The following is a 13,165-nucleotide window of genomic DNA, read 5'->3' on the forward strand; positions in this document are numbered from 1 at the left end:
CCCAGTCTCAAATCTCTGGAAGACTGAAACAGGTTTCCCTTAAGAATTTCCCTGTATTTAGCGCCATCCATCATTCCTTCAATTCTGACCAGTTTCCCCATCCCTGCCGGGGTGATGAGATGTTGGGTTTGCGCCAGACATAGCGTTTTCCTTGATGGCCAAAAAGCTACATTTTAGTCTTATCTGACCAGAGTACCTTCTTCCATATGTTTGGGGAGTCTCCCACATGCCTTTTGGCAAACACCAAAACTGTTTGCTTATTTTGTTCTTTAAACAATGGATTTTTTCTGGCCACTCTTCCGTAAAGCCCAGCTTTGTGGAGTGTACGGCTTAAAGTGGTCCTATGGGCTGATACTTCAATCTCCACTGTAGAGCTTTGCAGCTCCTTCAGGGTTATCTTTGGTTTCTTTGTTGCCTCTCTGGTCCGTGAGTTTGGTGGGCGGCCCTCTCTTGGCAGGTTTATTGTGGTGCCATATTCTTTAAATTTTTTAATAATGGATTTAATGGTGCTCCACGGGATGTTCAAAGTTTCTGATATTTTTTATAACCCAACCCTAATCTGTACTTCTCCACAACTTTGTCCCTGACCTGTTTGGAGAGCTCCTTGGTCTTCATGGGGCAGCTTACTTGGTGGTGCCCCTTGCTTAGTGGTGTTGCAGACTCTGGGGCCTTTCAGAACAGGTGTATATATACTGAGATCATGTGACAGATCATGTGACACTTAGATTGCACACAGGTGGACTTTAGTTAACTAATTATGTGACTTCTGAAGGTAATTGGTAGCACCAGATCTTATTTAGGGGCTTCATAGCAAAGGGGGTGAATACATATGCACACACAGTTTTTTATTATTTAGAATATTTAGAAACAAGTTATTTTTTTCATTTCACTTCACCAATTTGGACTATTTTGTGTATGTCCATTACATGAAATCCAAATAAAAATCAATTTAAATTACAGGTTGTAATGCAACAAAATAGGAGAAATGCCAAGGAGGATGAATACTTTTGTAAGGCACTGTAGTTGTTGAAAGATTGGTGTATTGTTGGTGTAAGGTTGGTGTATAGTTGGTCAAAGATTGGTGTACAGCTGGTGTAAGGCTGGTGTAAGGTTGGTGTAAAGTTGGTGTTAGGTTGGTGTATGGTTGTTGTAAGGTTGGTGTAAGGTTGTTATTGGTGTTCCTCAGGGCTCAGTCTCTCAGCATCAGTGCATACATAGTACGGTCACAGAGGGAGACACAGCTGGCTGTATACTGTATGGAGGAAGACCTGCGGCAGGATTTACCAGTGATGCCGTTGTCTTACAACAGGTGGCGTCATACGCAACCCAAGTCCGTCAACCCAAGTGCAGAAGAAAGTCGCCCCATCTGATGTTTGTAGATGTCTTTCCCTTTGTTCTGAATCCAGTTCATTGAACGCCATGTTGGTCTTTACAACTTCCCAGATCTCCAGAGACAGGCATTGTTAAGTCCCCTTGCTCCCTGTCCATCAAAACAGGTTCAAAGATCCCCATGATTGAAATCAAATGGTTAAGAGTAGAAACAACAAAAAATAAACAAAGGCTACAAATGAAATCCCAAGTGTCTGGCACAGTGCGCTGTGTGGTAACTAATGAATAAATACACAAAACATAAATACTTTACATACATGTACCTGAGCTCAGACCTATAGCACCTCTTTGACATCAGAGCACCAACGGAGGGGACTGACTCGCTGACACGCCAACCGCCCAACGGTCCGTCCCCATTATTCAGAACTCAGAGACACCACATTTTAAGGTTTCATAGTGCAAAGTGAAATGTCTTTATCGTCTTACAGAAAGAAAGTCCTTTAATTCCCTTCAGTTTAGTCCAGCTGCTCTCAGCTGCTGAACTTGGCGTGAACAATCACACGAGGCTTAGGTAGTGTTGGGGGTTGCTTAGGTACAGATCTGGGGGGGAGAGGGAGAGGGAGATAGATGTTAAAAGTACATGTTAAGTATCACGTCCAGAAATTCACAAGCGACTGGTTAGAAAACGTATTCTTGGCATGATTGGATAAATTGATTCATCTCAGAACGCTGAACGAAAATCTTCCTTGTCCAGCCAGTAACAGTCTGTCAAGCGAGACTATAAGTTGATCTAATAGCTGGGTGTTGTCCAGAGTATCTGGGACGTACCTGTTGTGGTGTGGAACAGGTCTCAGCGGCCTGGGGACACCGGGGACAGGTACAGGAATGGGGACTCCAACAGCAATGGGGCTACGAATCAGATGACCACTCCTTCCGGGGGAGTTAGGGTTAGGGTTAGCAGGCAAAGGCTTCTGGGTATTCTTGCCCAGGGGGTAGGTAGGTAAAGGCTTCTGGGTATTCCTGCCAATTGGGTCGGCAGATAGAGGCTTCTGGATATTCCTGCCCAGGGGGTCTGCAGGTAAAGGTTTTTGGATATTCCTGCCCAGGGGGTCTGCAGTCAAAGGCTTCTGGGTATTCCTGCACAGGGGGTCGGCAGGTAGGGGCTTCTGGGGTGGACTAGGCTTCTCCAACTCCTATTGAAGACAGACACACCGACCGCCAATCAAAACAATTAATGAATGAAGGAATCAGTCTATCAAGCAATCAAACCAACTCTTTATTGTCCCTATTGGAACAAGTGTATAGTGGTATTCAGTTCAAAACTTAATCTGAACTGAAAGCTGATGGGATCAGTAGACTCAGATGATAGTGTTGACTCACACACACCACCAGGGGGCGATCAAAGCCACCTAATTGTACCCCAGGTTTCATATGAGCTCTGTCTGCCTGTATTATCACATCCACAGCATCCCTCATTCACCAGACAGACAGACAGACAGACAGACAGACAGACAGACAGACAGACAGACAGACAGACAGACAGACAGACAGACAGACAGACAGACAGACAGACAGACAGACAGACAGACAGACAGACAGACAGACAGTATATATGCATCCTAAATGGTTCCCTATAGGGCCCTGGTCAAAAGCAGTGCACTACAAAGGGAATAGGGTGCCATTTAAGCCTCAGGCAGCATGTGACGAAGATCCGTCATGTGTTATTAATCTACTGCAGAAGGATGACATCATGATTAAAGTCTGGCTGTTACCTACTGTACAGATGTTCCACATTCACACACACACTCAGGCAGACACACACACACACACACACACACACACACACACACACACACACACACACACACACACACACACACACATAGTTTCTCTAAGAAGGAAAGAGTGTTTAGATACTCCATACAGTACCATACAGTACCACACACTACCATACAGTACCATACCATACAGTACCATACAGTACAGTACCATACAGTACCATACCATACAGTACCATACAGTACAGTACCATACAGTACCATACAGTACCATACCATACAGTACCATACAGTACCATACCATACAGTACCATACAGTATCATACAGTACCATATCATACAGTATCATACAGTACCATACAGTACAGTACCATACAGTATCATACAGTACCATACACTACCATACAGTACCATATCATACAGTACCATACAGTACAGTACCAGACAGTACCATACAGTATCATACAGTATCATACAGTACCATACCATACATTACCATACAGTACCATACAGTACCATACAGTACAGTACCATACAGTACCATACAGTACCATACCATACAGTACCATACAGTACCATACCATACAGTACCATACAGTACAGAACCATACAGTACAATACAGTACCATACCATACAGTACCATACAGTACCGTACCATACAGTACCATACAGTACCATACCATACAGTACCATACCATACAGTACCATACAGTACCATACCATACAGTACCATACAGTACCATACAGTACAATACAGTACCATACAGTACAGTACCATACAGTACCATACCATACAGTACAATACAGTACCATACCATACAGTACCATACCATACAGTACAATACAGTACCATACAGTACAGTACCATACAGTACCATACAGTATCATACAGTTGTCATGACGTTGGCCTCTTTGGGTACAGGAAGGACAGTTGACCCCCCACCCTTTGTGCCATCACCCAACCTACCTTCCCCCCAACCCAGGGTTGTAAAAATTCCAAGAGGAGAATCTACTACAACATGTTTCATAGAGAGACAAAGGAAATTCTTCCAACTCATAGAATTGGAGAACGAGCGACATGTGTGTTCTGGAGAAGATATGGAAGATTGATGAAGACTCCAGCTACGAACTGGTCCGCTTGGTACAATTTTGTGATACTCAGAAGAGACAATATAGCCATATTACCATAATACTGTTTATATAATAGCCTCAGCGATGAGACTGGCATCATAATGGTTGTATAAAATGTATTAATAAGGATAAAGCTATTTGTAATACATTGAGATGCTATGTACTGATGTTAATGTGATAGAATTGTATTTCTGTAACCAAGTCTAGCTCAGTCATAGGCACGCCCCCAGGGACACATACAGGACCAGGCGTCATTTGACAAGCCTGTTCTATGGGCACTATAAAACACCCCCTGATTTACATTTCTTCAGACCAGGCCCATGGCCATTAGGTTTTATCATCCAAGTACTCTACTGAAAGTGAACTATACCACGTGGTTAACTTTTAGAGTATCGATATCGACAGAATAAGAACAAGTCTTTGATATTAATTATTAGTCTGCAGCTAAGTAAATTATATCATCGAATGCGAAGACCAACCACATCCATTCTATGACGACATTAATGAATGTCGCTCTGAAAGATCCATTCTAACCGAGAGAGAGAGAGAGAACGCGGACAAACTCTCCATCAGAACATAACTCTTCCAAAGGGATCCCGACGACACATGAGCGTAAATATATATTGATTGCAATTGTTCCCGAATGAGTGAGCCTTCAATTGTCAATTGTTAATATTAATGAACTCTGTGTAACTTCTCAGCTTACCGTTTATGACCCATTGTCTAACAGACCAGCCATGCTTGTTAGCCATTAGGGCACATTACTATACCAATCCTTTGTGACGATAATTACTGTTTGTATGTTTTCTGTTAATTACTTAGTGTAGTAAATAAATGATTTTAAGACAATTGATGTATGGATGATTTTAGTAAAGACTGGGTTCGTGCAGATACAACAATTTACGACGTTTGGGAATGAGACTGGACGCGAGGTAAAATACACCATTTAAACCAGAAGATAATCGGCCTATATTATGATATAGGAAAGTTATATTAGGAAAATTATAACTTTGTAATCTGAATATTTTTCTTGGTGCCCCGATCTCCTAGTTAATTACAATTAAACGATTAATCAGTTTAATCGCGTGATAATAATTACAGGGAGTTAATTGATAAACCTATCTTCAGTTTAATGGTACCCAAAGACACGACACAGTACCATACCATACAGTACCATACAGTACCATACAGTACCATACCATACAGTACCATACAGTACCATACAGTACCATACCATACAGTACCATACAGTATCATACAGTACCATACAATACCATACAGTATCATACAGTACCATACAGTACCATACAGTATCATACAGTACCATACAATACCATACAGTACCATACAGTACCATACCACACAGTATTATACAGTACCATACAGTACCATACAATACCATACAGTACCATACAGTACCATACAGTACCATACCACACAGTATTATACAGTACCATACAGTACCATACAGTATCATACAGTACCATACAAAACCATACAGTACCATACAATACCGTACCATACAGTACCATACAGTACCATACAGTACAGATCCATACAGTACCATACAGTACCATACAGTACCATACCATACAGTACCATACAGTACCATACCATACAGTACAATACAGTACCATACCATACAGTACAATACAGTACCATACCATACAGTACAATACAGTACCATACCATATCATATCATACAGTATCATTCAGTACCATACAGTACCATACAGTACCATACAGTATCATACAGTACCATACAGTACCATACATTACCATACAGTACCATACAGTACCATACAGTACCATACAGTACAGATCCATACAGTACCATACAGTACCATACAGTACCATACAGTACCATACCATACAGTACCATACAGTACCATACCATACAGTACAATACAGTACCATACAGTACCATACAGTACCATACAGTACCATACCATACAGTACCATACAGTACCATACCATACAGTACCATACAGTACCATACAGTACAATACAGTACCATACAATATCATATCATACAGTACCATACAGTACCATACAGTACCATACAGTACCATACAGTATCATACAGTATCATACAGTACCATACAGTACCATACATTACCATACAGTACCATACAGTACCATACATTACCATACATTACCATACAGTACCATACAGTACCATACATTACCATACAGTACCATACAGCACCATACAGTACCATACAGTATCATATCATACAGTATCATTCAGTACCATACATTACCATACATTACCATACATTACCATACAGTACCATACAGTTCTAGCAACTATAATTGTTCTTTGCTCAGTCATGTCACATGATTGAAAGCTTTTTCCTCAAACCGTCGCCTTTTGTTTTTATGTGAGATGGTCCAGCACCTTCCTCAGACTAAACTTTCATTTTCGTCTAATTCGCATGTCTCTATAAGACTTAAAATACAGGATAGAATCTTGCTTTGTTACACGATTTTACAAAACACAGACCCCTTACTATAGTGCAGTGGTATTCAACTCTGACCCTACGAGGTCTGGACCCTGCTTGTTGTCTGTTCTACCTGATCATTAATATCACTCACCTGGTGTCCCAGGTCTAAATCAGGCCCTGGTCATTAATATCACCCACCTGGTGTCCCAGGTCTAAATCAGGCCCCGATCATTAATATCACCCACCTGGTGTCCCAGGTCTAAATCAGGCCCTGATCATTAATATCACCCACCTGGTGTCCCAGGTCTAAATCAGGCCCTGATCATTAATATCACCCACCTGGTGTCCCAGGTCTAAATCAGTCCCTGGTCATTAATATCACGCACCTGGTGTCCCAGGTCTAAATCAGGCCCCGATCATTAATATCACCCACCTGGTGTCCCAGGTCTAAATCAGGCCCTGGTCATTAATATCACCCACCTGGTGTCCCAGGTCTAAATCAGGCTCTGATCAGAGGGGAACAATGGAAAGGTCCATAGTTGAGTTTGATGGCTACAGTGGATGTGTCGCCAAGCCAAGCTCAGTACAGCTTGGTTTGTCTCGACTCGGTTTCTGCTCAGTAATGTCAAAAGCCCTTGAGTGAAGTTGGCTGGCTTTAAAAGCAGGGCGGTCGCTCTGTCTCATCAGGAATATCACAAGTTTCACACGTTTTTAAAATATTTTTTTAAGAGGTTTCTATACCCCTGAAAACTTTTGTGATGCTTTGAGGGCTTTCGTTACCCTGCCATCCATCATGTGATCGTAAAGTGGTTATGTTTCCCCTTTGGTTCTACTATTGCCAAGAGCTGTGGGACGAGGGAAACTAACACATTACAAAAAGGTTTCTGTCTCTACGAAGGCTACTGATCTAAAACACTTGCAGCCGGTACCGTCATGCAAGGAGGGACGATTTGAGTACGCTCCAAAACACAGGCTACAGTGTCAAATGGGGAAGACAAATTGAATCCAGGCCAAAAGAAAGGGCATATCTGATGAAATCCAGATCTAAAACTGCGACTGTGAATACAGTGGTAACTGTACAGAACTCTTACCATTCATCCTCTTCCTGAGTTAGACCCTGGCGGGCAAAACTGGTTCAAATGACGCTTTTCACAATAAGGTCTTTTTAACAGCAAAACGGGCTCAAAAGATGAATTATCAACCAGTTATCCACTAGGATGGACACAGACGGCCTCTTTACTGAATACCAGAAGAACCCCCACAGCCCTGGCTAAGCTGCCCCCAGCTGAGAGGCTCTTCATGGGAAGAGTCAGCAGCCTGGTTAGCCTCCCTGGATCTCCTAGGTCTGGAGCCCGGACCAATCAGATGTTATTGCTACAGGGTGGGGTTGGATTGGACTGGCAGTTAGACCACGACTACAGGCCTTACTTAATAATGCTCGAAATCATCGGATTTTTTTCTGGAAGAGCAACAGTTGAACGAGAAGACCTGTCTAAGCCTGTCTCTTATGCAGTGAGATATGGTATATAATCCAATGAGTTAGCCAGAACTGAACACATGTTCTAATTTGTTACGGAAACCAAGTGAAACCAAGTTTAGGCCCAGTGGACATTTTGGAATTGGAATGTCGTCGCCGGAACTTGGAACACTGGAGACGATATTCTACTGCAGTAAAAAGTGGGCCGTTCTGACAGCTTTATCCAACATTAGTTTGCTATGGCTCAACTCAATTTACCACGTCTATTTCTGCGAAGCTCGTTCCAGACTATAAATCAATAAATGACCTCTGCCTCCTTAATCTCATCATCTCTTAAATTTACAATCTGGGAATCTGTTCAAAAGTCATTTCATTATTATTATAATTTTTTTGTTTGTTGTTGCTGTATTTATTGAAAACCGAATCCCAGACTGCAGCTTTAATAGCATGCTGCTTGATGATACTTCAATAGACAGGCCTTGGGTCTGCTATGACCTCCTAATGACCTTGTCTTTCATCAGAGCAGGAGTTAACTTCTCATTAAGGCTTTAAGCACACTGCTAATGAGCCTGATGTGATGTGGTGTGTGTGTGTGTGTGTGTCCTAATGATGACACACACACACACACACACACACACACACACACACACACACACACACACACACACACACACACACACACACACACTGTAATGCTGTGGTATTGTGGATTTTATATTGTACGTGTGTAATCAAATCAAATCCTAGAGGGATGATGTAATAATGTTATATGATGTCATGTGTTATTGATGATGCAGGCTGTTGTTGATGTCACTGTGTTAACCCTGTTTGGACCCTGTTTAGACCCCAGGTAGAGTAGTACCTATTTATATGTATATGTTCTTATTCCATTCCTTTATTTAGATTTGTGTGTATTAGGTAGTTGTTGTGGAATTGTTAGATTACTTGATTACTTGTTAAATATTGCTACACAGTCGGGAACTAGAAGCACAAGCATTTCGGCGACACTCGCATTAACACCTGCTAACCGTGTGTGCAGTATGTTACCGATAAAATGTGATTTGATTTGAGCTAATGGGGATCCTGATAAATACTAAACACTAAATGAGCATGATATGTCGTGATGTAGACCTGCTGGGGTCTGACATGGGGTCAGGTTCTGAGCCATGACACTATGACATTAAAGACAGAGATAGGGGTCAGGTTCTGAGCCATGACACTATGACAGTAAAGACAGATAAGGGGTCAGAGATAGGGGTCAGAGATAGAGTTAGGTTCTGAGCCATGACACTATGACAGTGAAGACAGAGATAGGGGTCAGAGATAGGGGTCAGGTTCTGAGCCATGACACTATGACAGTGAAGACAGAGATAAGGGGTCAGAGATAGGGGTCAAGTTCTGAGCCATGACACTATGACAGTAAAGACAGAGATAGGGGGTCAGAGACAGAGTTAGGTTCTGAGCCGAGCCCAGACAGATGCACTATGAAGGGAATAGGATGCTGTTTCCTATGCACCCATAATGTCAGAGGGAGCGTGATGAAGAGGTAGAGGCTCAGTCAGGTTTCTCTCTGTGCTAATCTAAATCATGGTACCAGGAACCAAATCTTACTGTGTGCGCTGGCCGCTGGCTGGCTACTGTACATTGTAATGTTTTGTCTGTCATGAAAGACTACTCTGTGTTGACCTGCAGGCTCCTCTCCTCTCTCTGGAGGCTTCGTCGTAGTGTTTAGCAGAGGATCAAGCTAGTCTGTCAACTCTGACCTGCAGGCTCCTCTCCTCTGGAGGCTTCGTCGTAGTGTTTAGCAGAGGATCAAGCTAGTCTGTCTACTCTGACCTGCAGGCTCCTCTCCTCTCTCTGGAGGCTTCATCGTAGTGTTTAGCAGAGGATCAAGCTAGTCTGTCTACTCTGACCTGCAGGCTCCTCTCCTCTGGAGGCTTCGTCGTAGTGTTTAGCAGAGGATCAAGCTAGTCTGTCTACTCTGACCTGCAGGCTCCTCTCCTCTCTCTGGAGGCTTCGTCGTAGTGTTTAGCAGAGGATCAAGCTAGTCTGTCAACTCTGACCTGCAGGCTCCTCTCCTCTCTCTGAAGGCTTCGTCGTAGTGTTTAGCAGAGGATCAAGCTAGTCTGTCTACTCTGACCTGCAGGCTCCTCTCCTCTCTCTGGAGGCTTCGTCGTAGTGTTTAGCAGAGGATCAAGCTAGTCTGTCTACTCTGACCTGCAGGCTCCTCTCCTCTCTCTGGAGGCTTCGTCGTAGTGTTTAGCAGAGGATCAAGCTAGTCTGTCTAATCTGACCTCCAGGCTTCAGCAGCAAAGCTCATCTCTTCTCCTCGCTAAAGGCTTCATCATATCCCCATAGACAATCCCAATATGGTATTAAAGCCAGATACTGTAAATTGCTTTGAGAATTACAGTTAGAACTGAAATCTCCTCCATGTTCCTCTAGTCTGAAATACAGGAACCTCCATGTTCCTCTAGTCTGATATACAGGAACCTCCATGTTCCTCTAGTCTGATATACAGGAACCTCCATGTTCCTCTAGTCTGATATACAGGAACCTCCATGTTCCTCTAGTCTGATATACAGGAACCTCCATGTTCCTCTAGTCTGATATACAGGAACCTCCATGTTCCTCTAGTCTGATATACAGGAACCTCCATGTACCTCTAGTCTGATATACAGGAACCTCCATGTTCCTCTAGTCTGATATACAGGAACCTCCTGTTCCTCTAGTCTGATATACAGGAACCTCCATGTTCCTCTAGTCTGATATACAGGAACCTCCATGTACCTCTAGTCTGATATACAGGAACCTCCATGTTCCTCTAGTCTGATATACAGGAACCTCCATGTTCCTCTAGTCTGATATTCAGGAACCTCCATGTTCCTCTAGTCTGATATACAGGAACCTCCATGTTCCTCTAGTCTAATATACAGGAACCTCCATGTTCCTCTAGTCTGATATACAGGAACCTCCATGTTCCTCTAGTCTGATATACAGGAACCTCCATGTTCCTCTAGTCTGATATACAGGAACCTCCATGTTCCTCTAGTCTGATATACAGGAACCTCCATGTTCCTCTAGTCTGATATACAGGAACCTCCATGTACCTCTAGTCTGATATGCAGGAACCTCCATGTTCCTCTAGTCTGATATACAGGAACCTCCATGTTCCTCTAGTCTGATATACAGGAACCTCCATGTTCCTCTAGTCTGATATACAGGAACCTCCATGTTCCTCTAGTCTGATATACAGGAACCTCCATGTTCCTCTAGTCTGATATACAGGAACCTCCATGTTCCTCTAGTCTGATATAATATAATAACTCTAATATATACATATTTATTTGGTTTGTCATTCTGTTGTTTTACATGGAATATTTGGTAATAATTAAATATAACTTATTTAAAATTTATCAGAATGAATTTTCCAGAAATTGTTTTACCAGCTCTGTTTCTTCTCAAATGGAAAAAAGTGAGGGAGAGCCACTCCCCTGCGCTCTGGCAGCACTACATCCCTGGTTAACCTGGCCTCTTTATTGGCCTGTATTCAACTCCCGAGTAGCGCAGAGGCCTAAGGCACTGCATCTCAGTCACTACAGACCCTGGTTCATTTCCAGGCTGTATCACAACCGGACGTGATTGCGAGTCCCATAGGGTGGCGTACCATTGGCCCAGCCTCGTCCGGGTTAGGCTGTCATTGTAAATAATAATTTGTTCTTAACCTCTCCTTCCTAGTTAAATAAAGAACTGTCAATACACATGAAGTTTTATAGGACGCACAAGACCTGTGAAAGGAGGTCAGGCCTTCACACTGACTGTGGAGCAGCAGGTCCTGCTCCTCAATAAGACCTGTGAAAGGAGGCCTTCACACTGACTGTGGAGCAGTAGGTCCTGTTCCTCAATAATCCAACTTCATTTCAGATATTACAGATTCCATAATTGCACGCATCCTCCACTCCCTCACCAGGACCATCCTCCACTCCCTCACCAGGACCATCCTCCACTCCCTCACCAGGACCATCCTCCACTCCCTCACCAGGACCATCCTCCACTCCCTCACCTACACCATCCTCCCCTCCCTCACCTAGACCATCCTCCACTCCCTCACCTAGACCATCCTCCACTCCCTCACCTAGACCATCCTCCACTCCCTCACCAGGACCATCCTCCACTCCCTCACCAGGACCATCCTCCACTCCCTCACCTAGACCATCCTCCACTCCCTCACCTAGACCATCCTCCACTCCCTCACCGAGACCATCCTCCACTCCCTCACCAGGACCATCCTCCACTCCCTCACCAGGACCATCCTCCACTCCCTCACCTAGACCATCCTCCACTCCCTCACCAGAACCATCCTCCACTCCCTCACCAGGACCATCCTCCACTCCCTCACCTAGACCATCCTCCACTCCCTCACCTAGACCATCCTCCACTCCCTCACCTAGACCACCCTCCACTCCCTCACCTAAACCATCCTCCACTCCCTCACCTAGACCATCCTCCACTCCCTCACCTAGACCATCCTCCACTCCCTCACCTAGACCATTCTCCACTCCCTCACCAGGACCATCCTCCACTCCCTCACCAGGACCATCCTCCACTCCCTCACCAGGACCATCCTCCACTCCCTCACCTACACCATCCTCCACTCCCTCACCTAGACCATCCTCCACTCCCTCACCTACACCATCCTCCACTCCCTCACCTAGACCATCCTCCACTCCCTCACCTAGACCATCCTCCACTCCCTCACCAGGACCATCCTCCACTCCCTCACCAGGACCATCCTCCACTCCCTCACCAGGACCATCCTCCACTCCCTCACCAGGACCATCCTCCACTCCCTCACCTAGACCATCCTCCCCTCCCTCACCTGGACCATCCTCCACTCCCTCACCGAGACCATCCTCCACTCCCTCACCTAGACCATCCTCCACTCCCTCACCTAGACCATCCTCCACTCCCTCACCTAGACCATCCTCCACTCCCTCACCAG

General features: G+C 44.2%; 1 protein-coding gene across 1 annotated transcript in view; it reads right to left on the minus strand.

Annotated features, from left to right (window-relative positions):
- Positions 1 to 820: 820 nt before the first annotated feature.
- The window catches only part of LOC115185036 (disintegrin and metalloproteinase domain-containing protein 12-like), a gene marked incomplete at its 5' end in the record, with an annotated part of 38,587 nt that continues 26,242 nt past the window's right edge, over positions 821 to 13,165 (minus strand). Inside the window, 2 exons of the mRNA XM_029745680.1 lie at positions 821 to 1,929; positions 2,158 to 2,522. Coding sequence (XP_029601540.1) covers positions 1,860 to 1,929; positions 2,158 to 2,522 — 435 coding nt within the window. The remainder of the gene's footprint in view (positions 1,930 to 2,157; positions 2,523 to 13,165) is intronic.

The sequence above is a fragment of the Salmo trutta genome, unplaced genomic scaffold (genome assembly GCF_901001165.1).
Source record: "Salmo trutta unplaced genomic scaffold, fSalTru1.1, whole genome shotgun sequence".
In the NCBI taxonomy this organism is placed as follows: Eukaryota; Metazoa; Chordata; class Actinopteri; order Salmoniformes; family Salmonidae; genus Salmo; species Salmo trutta.